The sequence below is a fragment of the Dryobates pubescens genome, chromosome 7, assembly GCF_014839835.1.
Source record: "Dryobates pubescens isolate bDryPub1 chromosome 7, bDryPub1.pri, whole genome shotgun sequence".
Lineage (NCBI taxonomy): Eukaryota > Metazoa > Chordata > Aves > Piciformes > Picidae > Dryobates > Dryobates pubescens.
Window position 1 is genome coordinate 2,646,704 of NC_071618.1, and position 26,513 is coordinate 2,673,216.

At 42.0% G+C, this 26,513-nt stretch overlaps 1 protein-coding gene across 1 annotated transcript; it reads left to right on the forward strand.

Annotated features, from left to right (window-relative positions):
- The first annotated feature begins 1,757 nt into the window (after positions 1-1,757).
- On the forward strand, positions 1,758-25,999 carry LOC104310045 (interleukin-1 receptor type 1). The gene is made up of 11 exons (XM_009911444.2): positions 1,758-2,092; positions 4,165-4,304; positions 6,658-6,892; positions 8,061-8,250; positions 9,335-9,509; positions 11,354-11,419; positions 15,148-15,268; positions 20,338-20,483; positions 22,947-23,090; positions 24,084-24,248; positions 25,417-25,999. Coding segments are annotated over exons 1-11 (1,761 nt in total). The 5' UTR covers positions 1,758-2,090; the 3' UTR covers positions 25,794-25,999.
- The last annotated feature ends 514 nt before the right edge of the window (positions 26,000-26,513 follow it).

Sequence of the window (26,513 nt, forward strand, 5' to 3'; positions counted from 1 at the left end):
GTTCTAACCACCTTGCCACCTAGACCAGGTTGCTAAAAGCCACACCAACCTGGCTGTGAACACTACCAGGGAGGGGGCATACACAACCTGTCTGGGCAACCTATTCCAATGCCTCACCAGTAGAGAATCCTGGTATCTAATCTCTAATTTACTCTATCTATGCTAACCTCTTACAGTTTTAAACCATTACCCCTTATCCCATTGCTGTACTCCCTGATAAAGAGTCCTGAGCCATTTGTCCTGTTCTTTCCTTTAAAGTACTGAAAGGCCAGTATAAGGTCTCCCTGAAGTCTTGTCTTCTGTAGACTGATGGATGCCACTTGTTAGTAGTCTCCTCTTGGACGCTGAGCACTGACTGCAACTCCGAGTCTGATTGTCCAGCCAATTCCTTGTCCATCAAGTCAATCCATCAAATCCATGTCTCTGCAATTTAAAGACAAAGATGTCATGCAGGACAGAGTCTGCATAGAGAATGATAATTTTGAAACGGACATAAATTAGCAGAGATGTCCTGATAAACATTTGAGGGACTTGGATGCTTTCTATGCTGCTTGTCTCATTGTGTTGACCTTGCAGGGATCTGTTATGTCCATGAATGAAAAATTCGAGACAGAAAATTTGGAGAACACAATTACATGTTTTGCACAGCTTCCTCAATGGACTTGACATTTCCTCTACATAAACAAGATTCTGAGCTTTTGTGGTTTGATCCCAGGGGCATTTCATATTGCTGAGACTGAGGTAGAGGGCAGTACAAAGATGAAGTTGTTAGGTATGCAGACAAGCATTTGCTTTTTAAACAAAGGTTGCTGTTTCTCATTTGTGGATTTTGGGTAGCATTTCTCTGACTATTCTGCTTAAGGAAAAATGTAAAAATCTTGTGTGATCACTTGAAACCATACTGACCAGAACAGAAATGCTCCATAGACTTTGAGGTATTGCAACAAAAGCTAGAGACTTCTGCCCTTCTTTCAAGAGGTTTTAAGCTTTGAAGGGGTGTGTGGGTGTGAATTTTGAAAGAATAGGATGTTTTAAAAGTTGAGCTTTAGCAGGAAGTATTGGAAAAGTATCAACCTTTGGTACTAGAGACCAGTTATGGTCTTTAGCTTTTCTAACCAGGTCTCCTGCTGCTTGGGTAGCTTCCTTATATGCCCCCCATTCCAGCTGTTCTTTCTTCCACTCCTTGTACCGTTTACTTTTGTGTGCCAGCATGTCCAGGAGCTCCTTGCTCATCCAGGCAGGTCTCTTAGCATTCTTTCCTGTTTTCTTCTTTGAGGGTATTCTTTGCTCTTGGGCATGGAGAAGGTGTTCTTGAACACTGACCAGCTGTCCTGGGCCCTTCTTCCCTCTGGGGCTTAGTCCCACGATACTTTGGCCAGCAGATCCCTGAAGTGATCAAAGTCTGCATGCCAAAAGTCCAGGGCTGTAAGCTTGGGATACATCCTCCTAGTTGCCCTGAGGTCACGGTCACTGCAGCCAAGGTTATCCCTGAGCCTCACATTGATCACCAGCCCTTCTCTATTGGTGAGAACAAGGTTCAGCAACAGCACCTTTTCATGTGTTTCCTCTACCATTTGGAGGAGGAAGTTGTCATCTATGCATTCCAGGAACATCTTGGAATGCTGGTACCTAGCTGTGTTGTCCCTCCAGTAGATGTCAGGGTGGTTGAAGTCCCCCACAAGGACCCAGGCTTGTGAACACGAAGCCACTTCTATTTGCCTGTGGAGGGCCTCATCTGCTTAGTTCTGCTGGTCAGGTGGCCTGTAGTAGACCCCTACAGTAACATTGCCTTCCCCTGTCTTCCCTTTAATTTAGGGTGTTTGTGGAAATTTTGGGTTTCTGTATGTATGCTCCTGTTAAAGTCATATGTTTTGTTAAACCCCTTCTCCACTCCCCTTCTTCACTCTTTGCAGGTAGACTGTAACTCCAAGAATAATGATCAGCTGATTGGAAACTTACAGGAAAAATATGCACAAGGCAACTAAATAAAGTATGATTTCTCTTCCTACTACCTCAACACTTCTGCATTTGAAATGTTTCAAAAGAAGGACCTAGTGTGACTTACTTGTTACTAAAGTGAACTACGTTGTATGTAAGTCAAGGCCACATGGGGTTGTTGGTTTTTTTTTTCAGGGAATACTGTCTCTTTTTCCAGCCATTTCTAGCTGAGTGGAAGACAAATATTAACTAGACCCTGAGCAACGAGTGTTTTGCAATGGACTGATATGTGGGAAACCAGATTGCTTTAGAGTAAGGAGAAGCAGTGTGCAAAATAGTCTGGATTTGAAGAAAGGCCAGACAACTAAGTGCAGACCACCTTAGGGGCTCTGATGACATCTTGCTGAGAAAGGGCAGGGACATCTGAGAGGGAAGAAGGACCTGTTTAAGACTGAGAGCTTTCATGGAAGCCACTTGCTGGCCATGAGGGTGATGTCTGTCTGTTCAGTTGTGCCTTTGTTGGAGAATGCTGAAAAGAAGAACCAGGGGTGGGAAGTTGAATGATTTGGTTTATAGAATCATAGAACTTCAAGGAGTCTCTTTCATAGAATCAGTAAGGTTGGAAAAGACCTCAAAGTTCATCAGGTCCAACCTATCACTCAAGACCTCATGACTACTAAACCATGGCTTCAAGTGCCACATCCAATCCCTTTTTGAACACCTCCAGGGACGGTGGCTCCGCCACCTCCCTGGGCAGCACATTCCAATGGCCAATCACTCTTTCTGGGAAGAGCTTTCTTCTCACCTTGAGCCTAAACTTCCCCTGGCGCGGTTTGAGACTGTGTCCTCTTGTTCAGGTTGCCTGGGAGAAGAGACCAACCCCCACCTGGCTACAAACTCCTTTCAGGTAGTTGTAGAGAGCAATGAGGTCTCCCCTGTGCCTCCTCTTCTCCAGGCTAAGCAATCCCAGCTCCCTCAGCCTCTCCTAAATAGGGCTTGTGCTCGAGGCATCTCACCAGCTTTGTTGCTCTCCTCTGGACACATTCAAGAGTCTCAATGTCCTTAAATTGAGGGGCCCACAACTGGATGCAGGACTCAAGGCATGGCCTAATCAGTACTGAGTACAGGGGCACAATGGCTTTCCTGCTCCTGCTGGCCACACTATTTCTGATGCAGGCCAGGATGCCATTGGCCTTCTTGGCCACCTGGGCACACTGCTGGCTCATGTTCAGCCAGCTGTCAAACACTACCCCCAGGTCTCTTTCTGTTTGGCTGCTTTGCAGCCACTCTGACCCCAGCCTGTAGCACTGCATGGGGTTATTGTGGCCAAAGTGCAGCACCCGGCACTTGGACTTGTTTATGTCTGGCCACAGAAATTGCTGTTAGCTGTGGTTTCCATGTGTTAGACTTCAGACACAATTTAAGTGTGAGATCACACTGAAGTTAGTGTGTCTAACAGTGGCACCTGGACAGGTTGGATGGATGGGCCAAGGCTAACTGTGTGAAATTTAACAAGGCCAAACAAGGCCTGTCAAGCGACAGGACTAGAGGAAATGGTTTCATGCTGTGCCAGTGGAAGTTCAGGCCAGACGCTAGGAAATACTGCTTCACAGAGAGGGAATGGTCTCCCCAGTGCAGTGGTGGAGTTGCCATCCCTCGAAGTGTTTAAGCATCATGTAGACCTGGCACTTAGGGACATGGTTTAGGATTGACCCTAAATTGGGTTGAATGAGTGGATGATCTTTGAGGTCTTTTCCAACTAGATGTTTTCTATGATTCTGTCTTCCTGCAAAGAACTTCAAGTTCACCTGTGCTTAAAAGTACTTGTACAAGAATGGTTCAAGGAACAAAACCTCATATATCTCTGTGATTGTGTCTCTTGTAAACATGTGGAAAGGGGAGTGCCTTAATCAAGCTTAGTTTCTGAATTCCACGGTATAGCTTAGATCACTGTATGCTAGCAAAATTTACCTGTGCTCAAGGATTGGGTTTGGGTTCTTTTGGCTTGACTTTGCTGGCAAAAGAAAACTTCGCTTTGTGCAAGAGTTATTCCAAGCAAAATCTGGAAAAAATTCAGTAGAAAGTTGAAAACTGAGCAGTGTTCTGTGAAGGCCAACAATTCCTGTATCTGAAATCTTCAAAGCCTAGGGCTTGACTTCCCCAGGATGATTAATACTTCTCCTGATTTTAGTTTGTTCTTTTTTTTGTCGTTGTTGTTTTTTAAAGGAGTAATGCAGGGTGCAGAGGACAGTGCAGCTTGAACACTTGCCACACTAATGGAAAAATTTCTTCTCTGCAGCAAAAGATGACATCTACATTTCTGCTTATTGCTCATCTCATTCTACTGATACCTCTGTTCAGCACTGGTAAGTTAAATGCACTGCTGAAATTACGGTTTAAAAATCCCCCAAACCTACAAGAGGAAGTTGTATTTAGTAGAAAAGACTTATTGAGAGCAAATAGTAAATTTGGTGCTTGTCGTTGCTTCAGCATAATGAATACCTCTTTTTGGACTGAAGTTGCTCTAAGGATGGAATGGATAAATTGACATAACTATGTTTAAATCTAGCCAAATAAATTTAGGGTAACTGAGGCTTTGATTAGCTTCTCTCTGATTCCTGTGATGAAAGCTGGAAGAGATTGGCTTCCTTGACTTAGTTAGCTGTTGAATGCCATCCTTAAGATATGTGCTGTAGCTCTAGTCCACAAAGCAATAAGGTTCAGTTTCCATTACCATTAATAATATTTTTAATAGTAGATCAAAATTTTCAGTAACATTTAAGATGACATAAATAATGATGCTTGTCTTGCTGCTCTTGACATAAGCAGTCTAATACTAATGTCTCTGCATTTGTTTAAGCTCCACAGGGACTTACTGGCTGGGGTCTGAGTGGCTGGAGAGCAGTCAGGTGGAAAGGGACCTGGGGGTGCTGGTTGATGGTAGGCTGAACATGAGCCTGCAGTGTGCCCAGGCAGCTAGGAGGGCCAATGGCATCCTGGCCTGCATCAGGAACAGTGTGGCCAGCAGGAGCAGGGAGGTCATTCTGCCCCTGTACACTGCACTGGTTAGGCTGCACCTTGAATACTGTGTCCAGTTCTGGGCCCCTCAGTTTAGGAAGGATGTTGAGGAGCGTGTCCAGAGAAGGGCAACAAGGTTGGTGAGGGGCTTGGAGCACAAGCCCTATGAGGAGAGACTGAGGTAGCTGGGGTTGCTTAGCCTGGAGAGGAGGAGACTCAGGGGTGACCTTATTGCTCTCTACAACTACCTGAAGGGGGGTTGTAGTGAGGCGGAGGTTGGTCGCTTCTCCCAGGCAACCAGTACCAGAACAAGAGGACACAGTCTCAGGCTGTGTCAGGGGAGGTTTAGGCTGGAGGTTAGGAGGAAGTTTTACACAGAGAGAGTGATTGCCCACTGGAATGGGCTGCCTGAGGAGGTGGTGGGGTCGCCATCGCTGGGGGTGTTCAGGGCGAGGCTTGACAGGATGCTTGGTTGCATGGTTTAGTTGATTGGGTGGTGTTGGATGATAGGTTGGACACGATGATCTCGAAGGTCTCTTCCAACCTGGTCTATTCTATTCTATTCTATTATTTGAGTATGGTGATAGGAAGGTGGTGGGACTGCAAAGATTATTGAAGACTTTTTGACATGAAATACGTTAGTTTTGTATTTATACAGGGATTCATCAAGATGTGTAAAGTCACTTCGGTCAGGTGCTTTGCAGTTTCTAAGGAATTGTGTGTTGCGCATGTGTGCAAAAGTTAGGAAGCTTTGAAGGCAGCCATGTGACCTGCTCTCTTTGTGCTGAACTGGAACTGGGATTGTTTATCCTGGAGAAGAGGAGGCTCAGGGGAGACCTCATTGCCCTCTACAACTACCTGAAAAGTGGTTGTAGACAGGAAGGGGTTGGTCTCTTCTCCCAGGCAACCAGCACCAGAACAAGGGGACACAGTCTCAGGCTGTGCCAGGGGAGGTTTAGACTCAAGGTGAGGAAAAAGTTCTTCACTGAGCGAGTCGTTCGTCATTGGAATGTGCTGCCCAGGGAGGTGGTGGAGTCGCCGTCCCTGGAGGTGTTCAAGGGGAGATTGGACGTGGCACTTGGTGCCATGGTCTAGTTGTGAGGTCTGTTGGGACAGGTTGGACTTGATGATCCTTGGGGTCTCTTCCAACCTTGGTTATACTGTGATACATCCTTCTTTGATGTGTTGAAGTCTTGATCTCATTCCATGCTGTTCTGTGCTTCAGGTCAAAAAACATTTTCTCATAGTGATAACGGGCAGGGTACTGTGAGGAGCTCTGCAATGTCATTGTTTGCACCATGCTTTTAGTAGATAGTATCCACAGTAAGAATCTCGTATTTCTGCAAAAGTGCTCGCATGCTCAAATAACGAGGATGCAACAGGTGAGTTGTGAAGCTTGTGAACCTGGTGAATCCCATGAATCATCTTATACCCTGGTTTGCACTGAGGCTATTTGATGTACATATGCTCGTCGCTGACTGCCTTAATAGAGGGAAGTTGTGACTGAAGCTTTGTAAAAGGTGTGGTTTAGATCCTCAGCCAGAAGCAATATAGTTGCCTTGCAATGTTTTAATGGTGAATTGTTACAGATTTTATTTTCTAATACCGTGTCATTTGGAGTTGATATTAATACTTCAAATGTATACAGATTAAAGACACTGTTTCTTTTTCTTTCTCTCTCTCTTTTGTTTTTTTGTGTAGGAGAAGAATGTGCTATTTGTGATTACTTTGTGCTTGTTGGAGAGCCTACAGCTATTAGTTGCCCAGTAATTACATTGCCAGCACTTCACTTTGATTACAAACTGACATGGTATAAAAATGGCAGTGCTACACCAGTAACCACAGGGAGAGACTCCAGGATCCATCAGCGAGAGGGCTTGCTTTGGTTTATTCCTGCAATGTTGGAAGATTCTGGACCTTATGAATGTGTTGTAAGGTAGGGGAGAGGGGAGGGAAACAACTGGATTGATTCATGTGTTGTAAGGAAGGGGAGAGTGGAGGGAAAGAACTGGATTGATTCATGGAACTGATTTTTTTTGTTTAGATAGAGAGGTGAGATGAGTTAAAAGCACTGTTTTGGTCATGCCTTTTGTTTCTGCAAACTGCCTTTTTTTTTTTCTTTTTAATTTCCACATGTGGAAAAGTACACTGCCCCAGTGTTGATAATGAAGCTAACACTAGAAGTCAGAAGAGCTATAATAGTTTCAAAACTACTTAGTGAAAGAATTTAAATTATAGTCTTTCCTGCTGTGTTTCTAGTTAGTCTAGCTGTGTGACATGTCCCTCTGGGCACCTCACATTCCTAGCTTGCATAGTGTCAGCAGGAGAAAAAAACTTGATAAAGTTTAGTTATGTTAACTGTAGTCTACATTTTGTGCATCAGTCACCTCAACCTTAATTACAGAGCTTGTCGAGGTGCAGTACGTGGAAGTTGAAAGGACTGTCAGACATGCAGTTCACTCTTCTGAAAACTTCTCCTTTAGCATAGTGTTGAGAAATTAAGAGTTGAGAAATGAATTAATCGAGAGTATTCCTTTACTTATGGGGTAGGCTTCTGTTTTCTGATGTTTTCTCTGCAGAGCTACTGTACCATGGATTCTTGTGAGCTCTTGGTGTGAAGTAGTTTCACACCGATACTGAACCTTGATATTTATTAGTGAAAAGCTCTGTCTCTCTTCTGCTAAGAGTTACACTCTGCTCTTCTTGATACACCTGCTTCTCCTGTTCATTTGGCACTGAGAGTGTTCCAGTGCATATATATTTTGGGTTACTGTGTACTGCTGTGTGTTGGCAAACAGTGTTGAAAATGGCAAAGCTAAATTAGTGGTGGGAGCTTCAGCTTGGAGAAATCCTGGCATTCCCTCTGGTGCTTCCAGAGAAGATCCCACATCTGCTCACAATACAAAATCAGAGCTTATTCCCATCTCTTGGTCTGAAAAAGGGAATGAGGAGCTGAAGGTAGTATTTAAGAGCTAAGGGGATGTAACAGGTGTGTTAGAGGCAAGGTGGGTGGAGATGCTGAAGTCCTCTGTAAACATTCCGACCTGCTAGAAGCAAAGAAACTTATTGTTAATGACCTGACTTGTCTGCTGTTCTAATTACAGGAGCCTTAACCACTCTAACAAAAGAACCATAAATTTAACGGTTTTTAAGAACGACAATGGTTTGTGTTTTAATGGAAGAATGAAGTTTGAACAAAGAGTGATGAGCACAAATACTGGAAAGATTATGTGCCCTGATCTAGAACATTTTAAAGATGAAGATAATAATCAACCTGAAGTACACTGGTATAAGGTATTGTGCACATGTATTTCAGATATGCAAGATACGAAACAGTCCATTTAAAATGTGTTATGATGCAGCTGTGAAAAGCAGCTTTTGGAAGGACAGGTTTATTATCTTTACTTTTTGAGTAAGGCACTTAACTTCTTATGCTCTTGGGGAGGTGTAAGGAAGGTGTCCGCTTCTGGATTGCAGATTTTTTCAGGATAGAAACTGTGTTTTGGTTTGTTGGTTTGTGAAAATCTAGTTTAGATTAGTTTATAGAATAGAATAGAATAAACCAGGTTTGAAGAGACCTTCGAGATCATCATGTCCAACCTATATAGATGATAAATTTTAAGACTTGTATTTAAAAGCTTGTTTCCTTAAATATAAGGCTCTGCATGATGACTTCAGTTTTACTGAATATTAGGCTTATCCTATCTCTTGATCACAGTGTGGTGTTCTTATGCCTATTTGCTCTGGTTTTGCCAAAATACTCTGTGACTGTGCATGCCTAGAAAAGTGTATTTTGTCTGTGTTAAGGTAGAATTTTAAAGTGGTTCAGCTCTTAATTTTGATGCTGGTGTTAAAGTAGCTACATGGGCCTGTATGGGTAAACCTTGGTGCTGCACATATAGACCTACTTTTGAGATAAAGAGATTGTGCACCGATTCCATGCTGAGGAAGAGAAGGAGGTTTCAATGTGTTTGCATTGCCACGGCAGTGGCAGCACACCTAACAGCATGAGGCACTGCTGCAGCAGCTTGTTCATTGCCGTGAATTGTTCTCCTAAACTCTGCTACGTCTGTAACAACTACCATTACTCTTGGGTGAGAGTATTGTTAAGCTATTAAATGAAGGCAGTGAACTAAGCCACAGCATTTGAAAACTTCATTGTATTGACCACAGTGATTTTTAAACAGTGCACTTGCGGCAAGATACCATCAGGCTTCGTGTTGAGAGTGTAGTGATGCTTGGATAAGAACCCACATTGTGGCTTTCAAAAAACCTCCAAACATTTGGCACATGTTTTAATAATCACTGATGTTCAGTAAGTTATTGAATTATCAGATGATTAGTTTCCTTAAATCACAGGTACTTCTGATATATTTAGGAGTGTAAGTCTGGATTTCTTGAAGACAGGAGACTTCTTTTGGCTGAGGGTGAGAATGCTGTCTTGATTCGCAATGTAACCGTGCAAGACAGAGGAAACTACACCTGTCGTATGGTGTACACATATATGGGAAAACAATACAATGTTTCACGAACCATCAATCTGGAGGTTAAAGGTGAGTGCAGTGAGGTTATTCTCTTCCCTTGGCTCTGCTGTGGATGTTTGCATGCTGAGCCTGTGAGCCACTTGGCATGTTACTTTTCAGTTCTGTGAAGAACGTGGAGTTGCAAATTTTCTATAATTATTTTTTGTCCCTGACCGTACATTTAAAATACAGTAATGTGTGTTGCTACCCGTGAGCATTGCTCCTGAGGGAGAATGTCATGGGGAAGTGAGAAAAGTGGTTTTAGGAATGAGAATGAGAAGGAAGTGGCGGTTATTCGGGTTCGTGCGTGGGTTGTTTTTTGTCAAAGAACACACCGTTAAAGTCATTTCACTTTTTTATTCTTTTTTTTTTAAAAAGAGGAGTAATTTTTGCTGAGGTCATCACAGCAAAACATCTGGTCCTGTCCCTTTTAGTGAGCTTGCTCACAAAGTTCCCTAGACTCTCAACTGATGGGAAAGGAGATTCAACGAGCTGTATAAATACCATAAAGTTAATAAATCTTCCTCTGGAGAGGATTGGGGTACTGTTGGCATTTGGTTGTGTTTTTCTGTACACCAGAGTCAGAACTGGCTGTCTCACTCTCCCCATAGCGTCATTTATTGATGATGACCTGACCAGTGCCATGATAGTAGTTCTATCAGAAAAGCTGACTGGAGACAGAAGTGTGGGTTTTGTGGTGGTGTTTGTTTTTGGGTTTTTTTGTTTGTTTTTGTTTTAAGATTAAAATAGATATGATGACTTTAGGTAGATGGATACAAGAACAGTGGGTTGTTGACAACAAGTCTGTACACTGCTTGTTTACTTTTTTACTTAAATGTATTCACCTGATCTAGGAGGTCATTAATAAAATCCCTCTTTCTCTTCCTTATCTATCTCTCTGACAAATATAATCACAATTGTTGGTTTTGAGGTTTCTGGTTTTCTATGACTTTCATTTTGACTGTCAGTAAATTTGAGAATTTTTTAAAGTATTTGTAAGGTGAGCTAAAGACTTCTGTTAACTTGGAACCTAAAGTAGAATGATTTGGACAGTGAATACGTAGAATAGAATACATAGAATAAACCAGGTTGGAAGAGACCTTCAAGATCATCGCGTCCAACCCATCAACCAATCCAACACCACCTAAACAACTAACCCATGGCACCAAGCACCCCATCAAGTCTTCTCCTGAAAACCTCCAGTGATGGTGACTCCACCACCTCCCCAGCAGCCCATTCCAATGGGCAATCACTCTCTCTGTATAGAACTTTTTCCTAACATCCAACCTAAACTTCCCCTGGAGCAGCCTGAGACTGTGTCCTCTTGTTCTGGTACTGGCTGCCTGGGAAAAAAGACCAACCTCTGCCTGTCTACAACCTCCCTTCAGGTAGTTGTAGAGAGTAATAAGGTCACCCCTGAGTCTCCTCTTCTCCAGGCTAAGCAACCCCAGCTCCCTCAGCCTCTCCTCGTAGGGTTTATGTTCCAAACCCCTCACCAACTTTGTTGCTCTTCTCTGGACTCGTTCCAGCAAGTCAATCTCCTTCCTAAACTGAGGGGCCCAGAACAGGACACAGGACTCAAGGTGTGGCCTAACCAGTGCAGTGTACAGGGGCAGAATGACCTCCCTGCTCCTGCTGGCCACGCTGTTCCTGATGCAGGCCAGGATGCCATTGGCCCTCTTGGCTGCCTGGGCACACTGCAGGCTCATGTTCAGGAGATTTTCAGGAGATTTTCTGTTGGGAGTTTGAAAATGGTAGTAAGTATGGCACTAGAGTAGTACCAAACAATAAAACAAAAATATTGTAAAACTGTCAGTTGAAGTAAGTTGTGGAACCTTTCTTGCCTGAAGATTTGTTTGTTTGTTTCTGTTTAGAACGACCACTACAGATAAGACCAGTGTTTATTTATCCGCAGAACAATACCATTGAAGTAGAACTTGGTAAGTAGTAACTAGTTAAGAAGTCATTAACATTCAGTCAAGCAAATAAACTCCTGGTCTTTCTGAAACAGCATGTAAACAGTTCCACTGACATCAGCAAGGGATATAGGCACATAGGTCAAGGAGATCTGGAAGACAGATGGTAGGACATAATTCCCACAAGTAATTTGCAGGTGAAATAATTCTTTGCCTAAGATTGGAGCCTCTTGACCAGCAGTGTTGGGTGGGATGCATTTTTTTTTTTACTATTATTCTTGCCATCCATTCTCTGGATCACTTTGAAGAGTCTGTCTTGACATATCCTCAGTATCTTTGGAAATAAGGTTACATATATGTAACATGTTAGTTACCGGCTTATCAGTTCAGTAGTTTGTCTTCCTCTTGTGTATTTCTTGGATTTCATTCCTCACTTTAGGGTGTTAAAAGGTTTCCAGTAGTGATCTTCTGTGAAGCAGTGAGCTGCTAGTTAGTGGATATCTCAGGTTTTGTTTATCTTAGAAATGTATTAAAAAAGAGATTTTGGATATAAGGAGGAACTTTTTCCCAGAGAGGGCATCCAGGCAGTGCAGCAGGCTAACCAGAGAAGTCAGGTAGTTTCTGTCCTTGGATGTTTTGGAACTTGACTGGTTAAAGCTCTGAGCAGCATGCTCTGACCTCAGAGCTGGCCCTGCTTTGATCTGTGAAGTCCCTTCCAACCTCAAATATTCTGTTTAGATTGCATCATATATTGGACAGAGTCAATGTAGTCCAGAAGAATGAGGTTTTGAGCTGCTTGTTCTATTGGACTGTCATTTTAATTTTTGTTTGTCTTGTTTTGCACTAATTGAAACTCTTTAAACAAAATACATGATTTAAAAGGGTATTAGCTGATTTTGGAGAAGTGTGATTGGCCATTTACTAGAATTTCCTAGTACAGAATCTAAGCTGTTTTGTAATCTTTTGAGGAAGGATTATTAGATCACTGTAGGAGCTCTGAGGAAAGGTCGTGTTAGAGCTCTGGCAGTGCATGGGAGCTGAGACTAGAGCTTTGTGGATTTTTCTTGCATATGTCACTCTGATGGTAGTCCCACACAAGCCAGCTACTTTTGCTGCTGCTTTTTCTGATATTCTGCTTACAGATACTATGTGTATCGTGTGTTCTTTTCTCATGCTGATGTTTCATGGTTCTTTTCACATCATGTGAACTATTTTTTTCTGGCCCAAATTCTAACTTTAGGTGTATAGTACTAAACTGAAGTCACCAAACACTTGCAACATTGGTGGGTTTTGTGGTTTATCTTGTTTCGTTTGGGTTGGTTTTAGTTAGATTTTGACTACAATAATGAATGAGTTTTAATAGAAATTATGTTCTTCCAAAGTCTAGTAGGCTTTGTTTTAAACAGCGGGGATGCTGAGAATCTGATACAAACAGTACTACTTTATAGACTTACAGTTCTGAAGTCTTCAGATGGTTATTTAGTTCTGTTTGGAAATACTCTGAAATGGCTCAACAGCATCTTCTTTTCTGGTAATTCATTATAATGTCTGTCTTCATTATGATTAGATGCCTGAAAACCCTTATTTGTGCTCTTCAACTAATAAGGAAATTTGTTCATGGGATTAAACAGTAGTATAGCATTACATAACCCAAATCTTTATGTGTGAAAAATTTGCTTTTCCTTTGTAACTGTGGGGAAAAAAATGAAGCAAAATTATGGTGGGGCTTCCCTGAACTGTACCTCCCACCCATTAAAATATTATGCAGGTCTCTTCCCTAGTTGTGACTGGTAATAAGTTACGACTTCCCATTTAATTAAGAAAGATTCTTTCCAATGCAATCACTACTCAGAAGTCATCTGTTGTGCACACGACCTTAAAAGGCTCTTTGATTTTATTGAAGACATTCTTTAGGATTTTCTTAATCCTTGATAATATTTTCTAAGAAAATGGAGAATTGAGCATTTATTAGCCCAGGGGATGCCTGTGCCTCTCAGCCTATGCAAAGATGTGTTATGGGACCACTTGCTTAGACTCCCTATTTTAGAACAGCATTGGTCCATATTTGTTATGACTTGGACCCTCCATTAATTAACGGTTTCTGATGTATTATTGGATGCCTCAGACCAGCTAAGATGAACAAACCTTGAGTGCCTTACAGGCATTAGGAAGGGAGTCACACATGAGAGTAAAAGGAGACACAATGCCTCCACCTTCAAAGTGGGTTTATTGTGGCTACTGAACTACAAATGATTCTCTACTATAGGGGTACCCCTTAAAGGAAGGTGAGGAAGTTTTAGCATTGTTCTTGTCTGGTTGTTTGGTTTTTTGTTGGGGGGTTGTGGGAGTTTGGTGTGGTGGTTTGTTTTTTTCTTTTTTAAAAGCACTGCCATTCTAAAGTAGTATTCTCTGTCTGGCACCTTTAATGGGATGCTGGAAAAAAACATACAGTCTTTGCTCCTATTAAATGCTTGGCTATGGGGCAGAACCTGGAAACACCTCCATTAATACAATTGCTTTTTGAATGAAAAATGGCAGGAGAAAGTTATGTAGAAGCTTAAAATTGTATGCCTTAATGTATGGAAAGGGAGGGCATGGAACACTTGAGGGATTTTCTTCCTTTCCAAGAGTTGTGCAATGCATGAACTACATCTTTAGAAAAAAATCAGCATTGTGGTGGAAGGGCATGAGGGAAGAGACTTGGGAGTATCTGTGATTTCTGTATATACTACTGTTGTTGAAGTAACTGCTTTGCATGTGAGACAAAGGTTTATTCCATACTTGGTGGAAGCATCTAGATCTGATGCGGTTGTAGGAAAACTAAACACTGAGATCTTTACATAGGTGAATTGAGAGCCCACCTTCTATCAAATCATAACTTCCATGCGTAAAATGCACAAGGAAAGGACTCCAGGAAAGCTGCTTACCTTCCTGTAAATGGAGCTCTCTGAGGTACATTGGCAATTAATATATTCTGCAACTTGTCTTGCTTTCTTAATACTGCTAAGGCATTCTGTAAGATCTGGACTCCTGGTGGCAAAGGAGCGGAGTGTCAGGTGAGCTTGCTCTGGGAGCAGTGTGAGAATATTCAGAAACCATCCCAGTGGACAGTATTGGCCAAAAGACTCTCATCTGGAGTTAAAGATATGTATTTACTAAGAATGGGATTCAGCTTCAGGGTTTAGTTACCTACATGTGGGCATCTGCATATCACCAAGGGTCCTTAATTCATGCTGTTATCAGTGGGGACTCAGTTCAGTTGTCTACATGTGGATGTGCTGTTATGGCTGGTCTGGCTACTCAGGCAGTGCAGGTGTCTTGGAGATCTGAAGGTCCAATCTGCCAATTCCTTCAGATGATTTGGATGCTGGAGAATATCTCAGATGTCATAGGTACATGAGTACATGCAACTGATTTGAGCCCTGGAAATCTGTCAGTGGAATCTGGACAACCAGACAGTTGATAAGGTCCAGATGTCTGCTTTAAAGTGAGTAGACTTCAGTAGAACTGAACTCCATTTCTGGCTTAGATATCTCATTACATGTAGACATAAAATTTAGACATCTACTTTAGGGTAGAATTTATATCCAGATCAGAGACATCCAAATGTGGATAATGATTGGATGAGTTTTAAGGACTCTTCTTTTTATAAGGTAAGTGGTTTTTTTGATATCCCAGGTCATCCCCAATCACCTGATCCTTCTTCTATTACAAGGCCCTGAATTGCTGTATTTACTTGTGTTTTTTTGTAGGTTCTCATGTGGTGATGGAATGTAATATATCAAGTGGCATAAATGGCTTGATTCCATTCTGGCAAGTTAATGATGAGGATGTTGATTATTTTGATAGCACCTATAGGGAACAGTTCTATGAGTAAGTATCCTCATATACAAAATTGTAAATGCATTTGGAGGTGAAGTAATCTGCAGTAATTTGCAGTGAATCCACTATGAAGCTGACTACTAGTCAACTTCTGATTAGAAGTCTGTATCAAGTCCATTATATTCTTATTGCTTGGTTTAAACAAAACAACCCCCAAATATTTTATTATAAATACATCTGTACCTGATACAGTTGCAATGAAGCAGTCATATGTAGGTTTTTATATGGTATTGTGAAACATAATGTTGTAAGGTTTATTAGTGTTTTTGCTCTTAGGCAAACCTTTTTGTGAATAAATTAAAGTCATCCTTTTAATATGTGAAGGGTAGATTGTTCCAAAGCAAAAAATCCCCCAGCTTATTTGTGAGGTTGATCCTTTCCAAGGTACAGGCACAGCTGATAATCCTTAAGAGCTCAAAGCAGAGGGGTTTACTTTATGTTCAGAAAAATAAAACACAAAGATTATAAAACCAGAAATACTTTAGAGAGAGCAGGACTGTGTTGCTCAGCGACTGGTCTGTGCTCTAACAGAGTGTGGATGTACTGTTTGCTTTCTCATTGCATAATTCACTGCTGTTGAATATGACCCTTAAAATATAGTGCAAATGAAAAAGAAAAATCTCAGGTGATCAGTTCATACTTATACAGGAGCATTGCCATCACCACCACGAGCCATCAGCAGTGCAATGCCTGGCTAGAGAGTTAGGTTGCAGACTGCAGAATTTTACTTCTACTTTGTCCCTATGTTCCTTTAGAGGAAATGATGACTTTCATTTTAGATCTGCATACTTGGGTGTTAGCCTATAAATATTGGAGCCCCAGCTTTTGATCTCCAAAGCACAAATAAGTCTTTTATTCTTTGAGGCATGAAGTTTCTCAGCTTCCCCAGTTAAGACAGAAGTGCATCTCTGTGTAGCTATGTTTAAAGTTAAAATAACTGCAGCTGAAACTAACATGGTGCTGCTATTAAACATATTTTTATGAAGAGCATTTAATGGACTTATCATAAAGCAATGCTCTGTTAAGATTTTTTTTTGGCTGTTTGGAAGTGATTGTCTATTTCTAATTGCTACCTTGCCTGATAATTTTCCTATGCCAGAGATGGAAATGTGCAAAATATAACTTGTGCAAGTTCTAATTAGGATTAATAGTTCAAACCAAGTTATTCAGTATCAGAAAAAATGATCTAATGTATCTAATTACAATAATAATGTTTTATCTCAAAAAATTAGTAGCAATTTCTCAGCAATTAAATCTGTGGATCATTTGCTAGTAGCAAAGGGCACTGTAGGCAGAGCCAGGATTACAGACTTGAGGTCTTACACCTATGGGGCAATTCTTCTGCTGGAGGGAAAGTTAAAACTGACTTGAACAAATCTGAACATGATGAGGTTTGTATTGGCATCCCATGACAGATGTTGCTGGCAATTTTATATATATATGTTTATATATTTATTTATTTTATATATATATTTATATATTTATTTTTATATATATTTATTTATATATATTTTTTAATATATATAATAGAAACTCATTCTTTGGGATGTTCTGCAAAATGAGTTTTCTTCCTTGAGTATATAAGATGATGTCACTTATACATAGATTCATATAGAGTAGGATACCAGTTTGTTGGTACCTTGCTACTGCTGTCCCTCCCACCTTATACTTGTACATCTACCTTAATGCAGGATGGTATTTAGCAGGAGAACACATTATATCCCAAATTTTCTTCTGGCAATAGATACCAGGCATAAAGGCAGTATCACCATGTTTGTTGTCATTTGACACCAGAGTCACCCAGAATTTTGATTGTTGTTATTTCCCAAGTTGGTTGTCTCTACTGACTGTGGACAATACAGGCTTGGGGAGTCTGTTAGTGTGCTTGGTACGGGCTCTGCTTCATCACCAGTATAAAGAATCCTAGAAGGTGTTTTTCTCTTGACACTTATATTTCTATTCAAAGGATTGTCATCAGTGGCACAGAGTCAACCTGGAGGTCTGTGATGTTCCCCAGGGATCAGTACTGGGTCCAGTTTTGTTCGATCTTTATCAGTGACCTGGATGAGGGGATTGAGAGTACCCTCAGGAAGTTGACTGATGTTACAAAGCTGGTGGGAGGGTGGCTGACACTCCGTCAGGCAGTGCTGCCATCCAGTGAGATCTGGATGCAGGCAAACCTCATGAAGTTCAGTAAGGACAAGTGCAGAGTCCTGCATCTGGGGAGGAATAACAACATGCACCAGTACAGGTGTCCTGCTGGAAAGCAGCTCCACGGAGAAAGACCTTGGCGTGCTGATGGACAGGACAGCAAGTTCTCCATGGAACCCCTCTACTCTGTCCTGGTGTGGTCCAGGTCTTGAACTAGGCTCCCCAGGTCAAAAAACACAGAGAACCGCTGAAGACAATCCAATGGAGAGCCATGAGGGTGATCAGGGGACTTGAGCATCTCCCCCATGAGTGGAGACTGAGATCCCTTGGGCTGTTTGGTCTTGAGAAGAGAAGACTGAGGGAGGATCTCATCAATGTGTATAAATATCTGAGGGGAGTTGTAGTGGTTTAAGCCTCGACTGGAGTTAAAGCTACCAAAAAATAATCTGGAGTTGGTTTGGAAGTAGGAGAAGTAAATTTTTTAAACAAAATAGATACACAGCAATAACAGGGAGGGTTTACAAAGGTAAGGAATAAGGATGAATAAGAAAATATACAAAACCAAATTTGCATGGCCTTGTAGCTCCCTTGATGTATGTGGATTTCAGTCCTTTAGAGAAGCGTGGATGCGGCAGGGAGGTCAGACCAGACCATGTGGCAGAACCAGGAGGCCAACAGCATGTGTGGGTCCTTTCAAACAGGCGAGGCAGGAGCAAAGAAAAGATGGCTGCCATGCCCCCCCCCCCCTTTATAGTCTAGGGGGAGAGGAACAGACCAACTCAGACCCAGGGGACCCTTCCTCCTGGGAGGGGGAAGCCAAGTCCACCTGGATCAGGTTTCTTTTGTCCCCTGGGAAAAGCAGGGCTCTTGCAACCCTCTCTCTCCACCCCCCCTCACCCCCCACCCCCCCCCAGGATTGGTGTAACCCAGCACAGGTGCAAAGGCGGCTCCAAGGTGACCTTATTGTGGCCTTCCAGTATCTGAAGGGGGCCTACAAGAAGGCTGAGGAGGAACTTCTTAGGATATCAGGTAGTGATTGGACTAGGGGGAATGGAATGAAGCTGGAGGTGGGGAGATTCAGACTGGTTGTGAGGAAGAAGTTCGTCACCATGAGAGTGGTGAAGCCCTGGAATGGGTTGTCCAGGGAGGTGGTTGGGGCCCCATCCCTGGAGGTGTTTAAGACCAGGCTGGATGAGGCTCTGGCCAGCCTGATCTAGTGTGAGGTGTCCCTGCCTGTGGCAGGGGGGTTGGAACTAGATGATTCTTGTGGTCCCTTCCAACCCTGACTGATTCTATGGTTGTATGTCAAGTGGGGGGGGCCAAGCTCTTTTTGGTGGTGCACAGTAATAGGACAAGAAACAACAGGTTCAAACTTGAACATAGAAGATTTCACCTCAACATGAGGAGAAACTTCTTTACAGTGAGGGTGATGGAGCACTGGAACAGGCTGCCCAGGGAGGTTGTGGAGTCTCCTTCTCTGGAGGCTTTCAAAACCCACCTGGATGCATTCCTGTGCAAACTACCTTAAGTGATTCTGCTTTGGCAGAGGGGTTGGACTTGATCTCTTGAGGTCTCTTCCAACCTCTGATGTACTGTGATACTAGTTATTACTGGTTTCAATAGTCTTTCATTCACAAAATCATTTAGCTTGTAAAGGTCCTATTGAGATTGTTTAGTTCAGCTTCCCTGCTAAAGCACAGTCAGAGCAGGTTGCTGAGAGCTGTGTCCATCTGAGTTTTCAATATCTCCAGAGGTGGAGACTTAATAACTTCTCTGGCCGGCCTGTTCCAGTGTTTGACCACTGTTGACAGTAAAAAACGTGTCCAGATGGAATTTCAGATGGGGAAGTCTTTCAGTTTGTTCTCTTGTCCTGTTAGTGGGCACTTCTCCCTCTTCTCCATGCTCTGCCACTGGGTATTTGCACACATCAAACTGGCCCTGGTGCTCCACGTGTGACTTCACCAATGCTGAGTAGAGGGCAAGGATGTTCTCCCTCCACCTGCTGGCAGTGCTATTCTTAATGCAGTTCAAGATGCCTAGGGACTGATTATTCTTCCTTGGATGCAGGATATGCATTTTCCTTTGAACGTCATGAGGTTTGTTTCAGCCCATTTCATCTCTCCAGCCAGCCAAGGTTCCTTTGGATGGCAGCATGAACTCCTGGTGTATCAGCCATCGCTTTGAGTTTTGTATCATCTGCAAACTGCTAATGGTACACTCTGTCCCACCCAGCAAAATAAAACAACCAACAACCCAAAGTATGTGGAAAACTCCCAAGTCACCTCTGGTCACGAAGTGGTGTGCTACAGGGTGTTGTGAAGAAATACCCAACGGCGAGATGGGTGAGGGAAAGACTCGCAGCAATCAATATGATTGATAAGAAAGCTTCAACTTTACTGTTCAAAAGCACGGCTTATAAAGCATCTCAGCTCAATATGCACAAATGTCATTATTCTATTGGCTATTAGTCCAGGGTTACATTATAATATCCAGCCTCCTTGCGGTTAGGTCTACGTGCAACTTCACAAGCTCCTTTCTCAGTAGTCCTTTGTTTTCACATATACTTTGTTTCACATACTGTTATCTTGCAAGCAGCTGCAAGCACAGCCACAAGGCTATGGTGGCCTTGCTGCATCAGCACACCAGCTAACTGTGAGCAGTAAACAAGATGGAGTCCGGCCTACACACGTTGTTCAAGCAGCTGTTCCATAGAACCATGTCCCTGCAATTCAAGCCATTCCTCAACAACAGGGGTGACAGTTACTGTGTTCCACTAGCTTTTTAGGTTTATAGAGGTTTAAAAAAAAAGAAGTTGTTATATGTGTGGATAAGTGAATCTATCCCATATTAAGCACTGATACTTAAGTTTCTCTATAGATAATTCCTCTTTACCCTTTTTTTAATGACAGAAATGGGTTGCCTCATGGACTTGCAGTATCTGGAACAAAGTTTAACATTTCAAAAGTGGAAATGAAGGATTATGCTCATAAATTTTTCTGTCATTTCACATATGGTTCTCAACAGTTTACAGCCTACATCAAACTGGAACCCCCAGGTAAGAGATCTCGTCCCGAGGATGCGTATTTCACAGTTAGTTTGTCAGGCCCCTACTCAGAGCTAAACCTGTGTGATAGAGCACTGTGCAAAGTAGGCAATGCTGCTCAATACATTTCTCTAACTGTTTTTTTTTAATGTTCTGGGCAAAATTAAAGGAAACACATGTATTTTGCTTTGTCTACTCTCATTCAGTGATTTAGGAGATATTAATGAAAGACTTCATTTTAACTGAAGAAAATACGAGACTTCAGTGGAGTCACCGTCCCTGGAGGTGTTCAAGAGGGGATGTGGCACTTGGTGCCATGGTTTAGTCATGAGGTCTGTGGTGACAGGTTGGACTCTTATGATCTTTGAGGTCTCTTCCAACCTTGGTGATTCTGTGATACACTTCTGTGATACTCTGCTTCATTTATACATTTCTACTTGAATGTGGATCAGAGGAGATTGTGTGTATAGAAGAGCAGTGAAAACAATTAGTTCATTTAAAGAACTTGGGGAAAGACATAACTAAGCGTAGAACAGACTGTTAGAAGGACATAACTATCTATGTGGACCTGTTTGTCCTGCCCTTCAGTAACAACTAACAGGCTCAGGTTACCATATGAAAGAAAAATACCCAACAAACTATTTGTTAGAGTTTCTCCTACTATATAATGATGATAGTGAAGGAATGAAATAAATTGCTTAGGAAGGCTATTGAGTTTCCTTTGCTGGTGCATGTGCTGTGTTTACCACCTTCTAGATAAGCTCATGCATGCTGTTTGGGAGCATGCTGCACTTGTTGGAGATCCCAGTGTTGCACTTCAGAGACAAGGATAAGTTTAATCTCTTGCTGATCAGCATGAAATTTTAGTAGGCTAATTTGAAGGTAAAGTTAGCTTGAAAAACTCACATAGAAGGCTGAAGAAATTAGTTATTTTTATGTAAAAGCAGATCCACATAAAAGCAAATCACAAGATATTTTAGGTGCCTTTTTTTATAATTTAATTGCAGCAGAGCACAGGCTGGACAGATGGGTGGGGTCCAACGTGATGGCATTCAACAAGTCCAAGTGCTGGGTGCTGCACTTTGGCCACAACAACCCCATGCAGAGCTACAGGCTGGGGACAGAGTGGCTGGAGAGCAGCCAGGCAGCAAGGGCCCTGGGGGTACTGATTGACAGCCGTCTGAACATGAGCCAGCAGTGTGCCCAGGTGGCCAAGAAGGCCAATGGCATCCTGGCCTGTATTAGGAATAGTGTGGCCAGCAGGAGCAGGAAAGTCATTCTGCCCCTGTACTCTGCACTGGTTAGGCCACACCTTGAGTCCTGCATCCAGTTGTGGGCCCCTCAATTTAAGAAGGACATTGAGACTCTTGAACATGTCCAGAGAAGGGCAACAAGGCTGGGGAGAGGCCTCAAGCACGAGCCCTATGAGGAGAGGCTGAGGGAGCAGGGGTTGTTTAGCCTGGAGAAGAGGAGGCTCAGGGGAGACCTCATTGCTCTCTACAACTACCTGAAAGGAGTTTGTAGCCAGGTGGGGGTTGGTCTCTTCTCCCAGGCAACCAGAACAAGAGGACACAGTCTTAAGCCGCACCAGGGGAGGTTTAGGCTCAAGGTGAGAAGAAAGCTCTTCCCGGAAAGAGTGATTGGCCATTGGAATGTGCTGCCCCAGAGGTGGTCCCTGGAGGTGTTCAAAAAGGGATTGGACGTGGCACTTGAAGCCATGGTTTAGTAGTCATGAGGTCTTGGGTGACCGGTTGGACTTAATGATCTTTGAGGTCTTTTCCAACCGTATTGATTCTATGATCTTGCGTTGAGCTGGCTTTGTCCTGTGTGAGCCTAGTTGAACAAATGCTATTCTCAAACTTGCTTTTAACTGGCCACATTGTAAACAAATAATTGACTGAAAGTGGATCTGAGCTTTAGCTTATTATGTAACTGTAAGTTCATTATAAATATTTTCAGGGCACGATTTGAAAATCCTTAGTTCTGTAATATGCATGAAGTAAAAAAAGCAGTTTCTGGAGGGTATTTAAGAACCACAAATCTGTTAAGACAAGCAAGTTCAATGACACATCTTCAAAGAGGCTAGAGATAGTGGAAACCTGGTTAGTCTGGGGAGAAGAGCATAGTCATTAAATCACCTCCCTACCCCTGTTTTTCTTGCTTTCTGTCTGATAAAATTTTATACAAGGATTCTCACTTCACTTCTATAGTGGGATAGATGTCAGTACTTTGATGTTTTGGCTGAAGAGTAGCCTCATTTGTCACACTGCTAAGGTAACATTTCTCTGAAAGATTAGGTGTGTCAAGTAATAGTATTTGCAGAATACCCATATAGAAATACTTTCAGTCCTATTCATTACTCCTTTGTAAAAATAATAATGACAAGAATTTTTAATTTCACTTTTGTCTTTCTTTGGTCCTAGTGTATAACTGTGTTTTGTGTGTTTTCTCTCTTCTTATTCCACTCTCCCACAGCTTGGAACATTCAGGGTTACTTAATTGGAGGAGGAGTTTCTTTGGTGTTTTTAGTATTTTTTACTCTCTTTATCTACAAGATTTTCAAAGTTGATATTGTGCTTTGGTATCGGGATTCCTGCCATACTTTCCTGAGTAAAAAAGGTAACAGTGCTGTCTGTTGTAATGAGCTTCCACTTGCAAAACAGTGAGTTAATCCTATGGAGTGTGCTTGGTCTTCCTTGGAAGGAAGGGTAATATGTTTTTAGGATGTTTAGAATTAGTTCAGAGAATGAAAGTATATGAAAAATTAGCAGGAATAGGACCTGGAAAAAAAAAAAGCTGGTGAGGGGTTTGGACACAAGCCCTGTGAGGAGAGGCTGGGAGAGTTGGGGTTGCTTAGCCTGGAAAGAAGGAGGCTCAGAGGAGACCTTATTGCTGTCTACAGTTACCTGAAGGGAGGTTGTAGACAGGTGGGGGTTGGTCTCTTCTCCCAGGGAACCAGCACCAAGAGGACACAGTCTCAAGCTGCACCAGGGGAGGTTTAGGCTGGGTGTTAGGAAGAAGTTCTTCCCAAAAAGAGTGATTGGCCATTGGAATGGGCTGCCCAGGGAGGTGGTGGAGTCACCATCACTGGAGGTGTTTAAGAAGAGACTGACTGGATGGGGTGCTTGGAGCCATGGTTTAGTTGATTAGATAGTGTTGGGTGATAGGTTGGACTTGATCATCTCAAAGGTCTTTTCCAACCTGGTTAGTTCTATTCTATTCTAAGAGGATTTGTTGTCTGAAATATGTTGGCTTTGCTGGAATGAGCAATAAAATAAAAGTTTTAGCTAATATTTTCTGGGAAGGTGTAAGAGAGTGTAAGGGGCAATCCATAATAATATTGATTTGTATCTTACAATCTGATTTATGTCTCTGTGCATTACTTTACCTGTCTGCTTAGAGAGTTAAAGAGAAGGAGGTAAAAAGCATGAGGTAAATGATCCAGTTTGAATGCATTTCCAACCTGGTTAATTCTATTCTATTCTAAAAGCAGGAACAGGGCCTAAACCAATGATATAAGTGGGAGGAAAATGGAGTTTAGAGATTGTTTGCTTGCTTGCTTTTGTGTCTTTAGAGTCTGTTTTTATATCACTCCTATTGCTTATTCTTTAGTTTCAGATGGGAAGATCTATGATGCTTATGTTCTATATCCAAAGAACAGAGAGAGTTGCTTGTATTCATCAGATATTTTTGCTCTGAAGATACTGCCAGAGGTCTTAGAAAGGCAGTGTGGATATAACCTCTTCATATTTGGGAGGGATGATTTACCAGGAGAAGGTAAGCTATCTGATGAGTGATGACTAATGGCAGAAAACTTGGAAAAGTGTGCTTTCTGAGTGGTGTTAGAGCCTGTTGCTTTGAGGTGCAGGGTGACTGCTCTGCTTTTATATCTGCTTTGAAAATTGCAGTCAGACCAGTGGCATGTTCTAATGCCTTAGATCTTAGATATTACAGGTGGGGGAAAACCATACAGAGCAACACTAAGTTATCAGGAACAATCAGCTGTATCAAAGACCACTTTTCCTTAGTGAAAGCTCTTGCAAACCATTGCCTGACTTGCAATAAAAAGTGCAAGTCTGTCCCAGTTACTGCTTATATGAGGTGAAATAGTGAAAGTCTTTTGAATCTTTCCTGGTCTTACAACTTTGAAAAGACAAGGCTGAAACTGAATACATTTGCAGAGTAGGCCTCAATTAGAAGATTTTGGTGTTTGTTTTTTGTTCCCCCCCCCCAAAAAAAAAGGGGGCCGTGTGTGAAGTAACCTATGTGGGGTGGTTCATAGATCACTTTTTTTACATCTGGAGGCTTTAGGTAGTGGTTTAAGAAGAAAGAGTTCCCTGAGAAGTAGAATCTAAAGTGCTGCTTTCTTTTTCCACCTTGAAAAAAAGGCATTGTCTGGAATGCCGTGGAAGGGAGAATTCTTTGCTTTCTCTTTCACCTACACACGACAAAAATTTGTTACAGCAACAACAAAAAAACCCACCCCATAGCAGAACAAACTGTTAAAGAAACAATGTTTTAGTTTTATCTAGGCCTATGGTTTTGGAACTTGTTTATTTCTTTGAAATTGTGCCTAAGATGCTAACAAAATGGCATTGGTGAGATAAGTAGGAAATGGTTGGCAGCTCTTCTCTGTTCATGTAAAAACAGAAGAGAGACATGCAGTCCAATGGGGTCGAGCTGTGTTGCTTTGGACAAATCTTTTCTTGCCTAACCCAGTGTAATTGCTTGCATGCTTTTTTCCTGGCCCTGTATGTGAGGTAGAGTGTGGTGGATGAAATGGCAAACAATGAATGAACCGGCCGCAACATTTTGGTAAAAAAAAACAAAACCAAAAAAAGGCCACCAAACCAAACTGCCCCTTCCCCCCCCAAAACAATAACACCCAAAAAAGAATCCCAAACAACCCCATACAGCCTTAATTTTGCACTTGTGTTTTTCTTAGCTGTGATCAGTACTGCTGATGAAAAAATCCATCAAAGTCGAAGAGTGATAATTGTTTTAGTTCCAGAACCTTCCTCTTACAGTATTCTGGAAGACGTGTCTGAAAAGCAGCTAGCCATGTACAATGCTCTTATTCAAGATGGTATTAAAGTAATTCTCATTGAACTTGAAAAAATACAAGATTATGCAACCATGCCAGAATCCATCCAATATGTTAAGCAAAAGCATGGGGCTATCCGCTGGAAAGGGGACTTCTCCGAAAGGTCTCACTCAGCAAGTACCAGATTCTGGAAGAAAGTGCGCTACCAGATGCCATCCAGAAAAAATGGAACCTCACCAGGATTGCATCTGTTACCAAAACACTTCAGTTCTCCATAAAGAACAAAAGAAACATGACATGCAATGACTAGTTCTGTTCAGAGTCAGTGATGGGGTTGACTGCAGGTCACATGCATCTGTTCTTTGCAGCCAATCTCATCCAAATGTTCTGGATTGAAGGTACTACAACTTTGTCTACAGACGTGAATTACTTGTTTCTTCTGGCCAGAACAACAGAATGCCTTGAAATGTTGTCAGTGATGACATGAAGGAAGTACAGGAGGCCTTTTCCAATAATTGCACTATCATTTGGTGGAATTCTTTTGGTATTAAAAATGGAAGAAGGGGGAAAAAAAAAGGGGGGGGGGGGAGGGTAAAACCTGAGTCTTTGCAATTAAAGGTTGAATATGAAGGGAAATCTATGAATTATAATGGTGATATTATGTAATGGGCATGGTTGATGCCCATGAATGCCTTTCTTTTTTTTAAATGAAATGACACAAAACTTTTGTTACCAGTTTGTTATTTATCTTGTTCAGTGTTCTGAAAGATGAATCCCTCTGTGTTACTGCATCAGTCTGTTATTGTCCCAAGAGAAAAGGTAAGAGAGAATCCCAGCCTCTCAAAACTGCAATTGAACTGAAAGCATAAATACTCTTCCCTGATCTTTTGTACGTTTTAAAGAACTGTACAATTTTTAGTCACCTATCCCATAGAGACATCATAAAAATATCAGTGTAATGCTGTACTGAGTAAAAAAAATGAATCTCCAGAGGAGTT

What these genes read in the sequence shown, in the direction of transcription:
- LOC104310045 (XM_009911444.2), top strand. An exon ending in TATAGGGAACAGTTCTATGA is followed by an intron (nt 15,269 to 20,337) that starts GTAAGTATCCTC and finishes TTTTAATGACAG; the next exon opens with AAATGGGTTGCCTCATGGAC. An exon ending in CATCAAACTGGAACCCCCAG is followed by an intron (nt 20,484 to 22,946) that starts GTAAGAGATCTC and finishes ACTCTCCCACAG; the next exon opens with CTTGGAACATTCAGGGTTAC.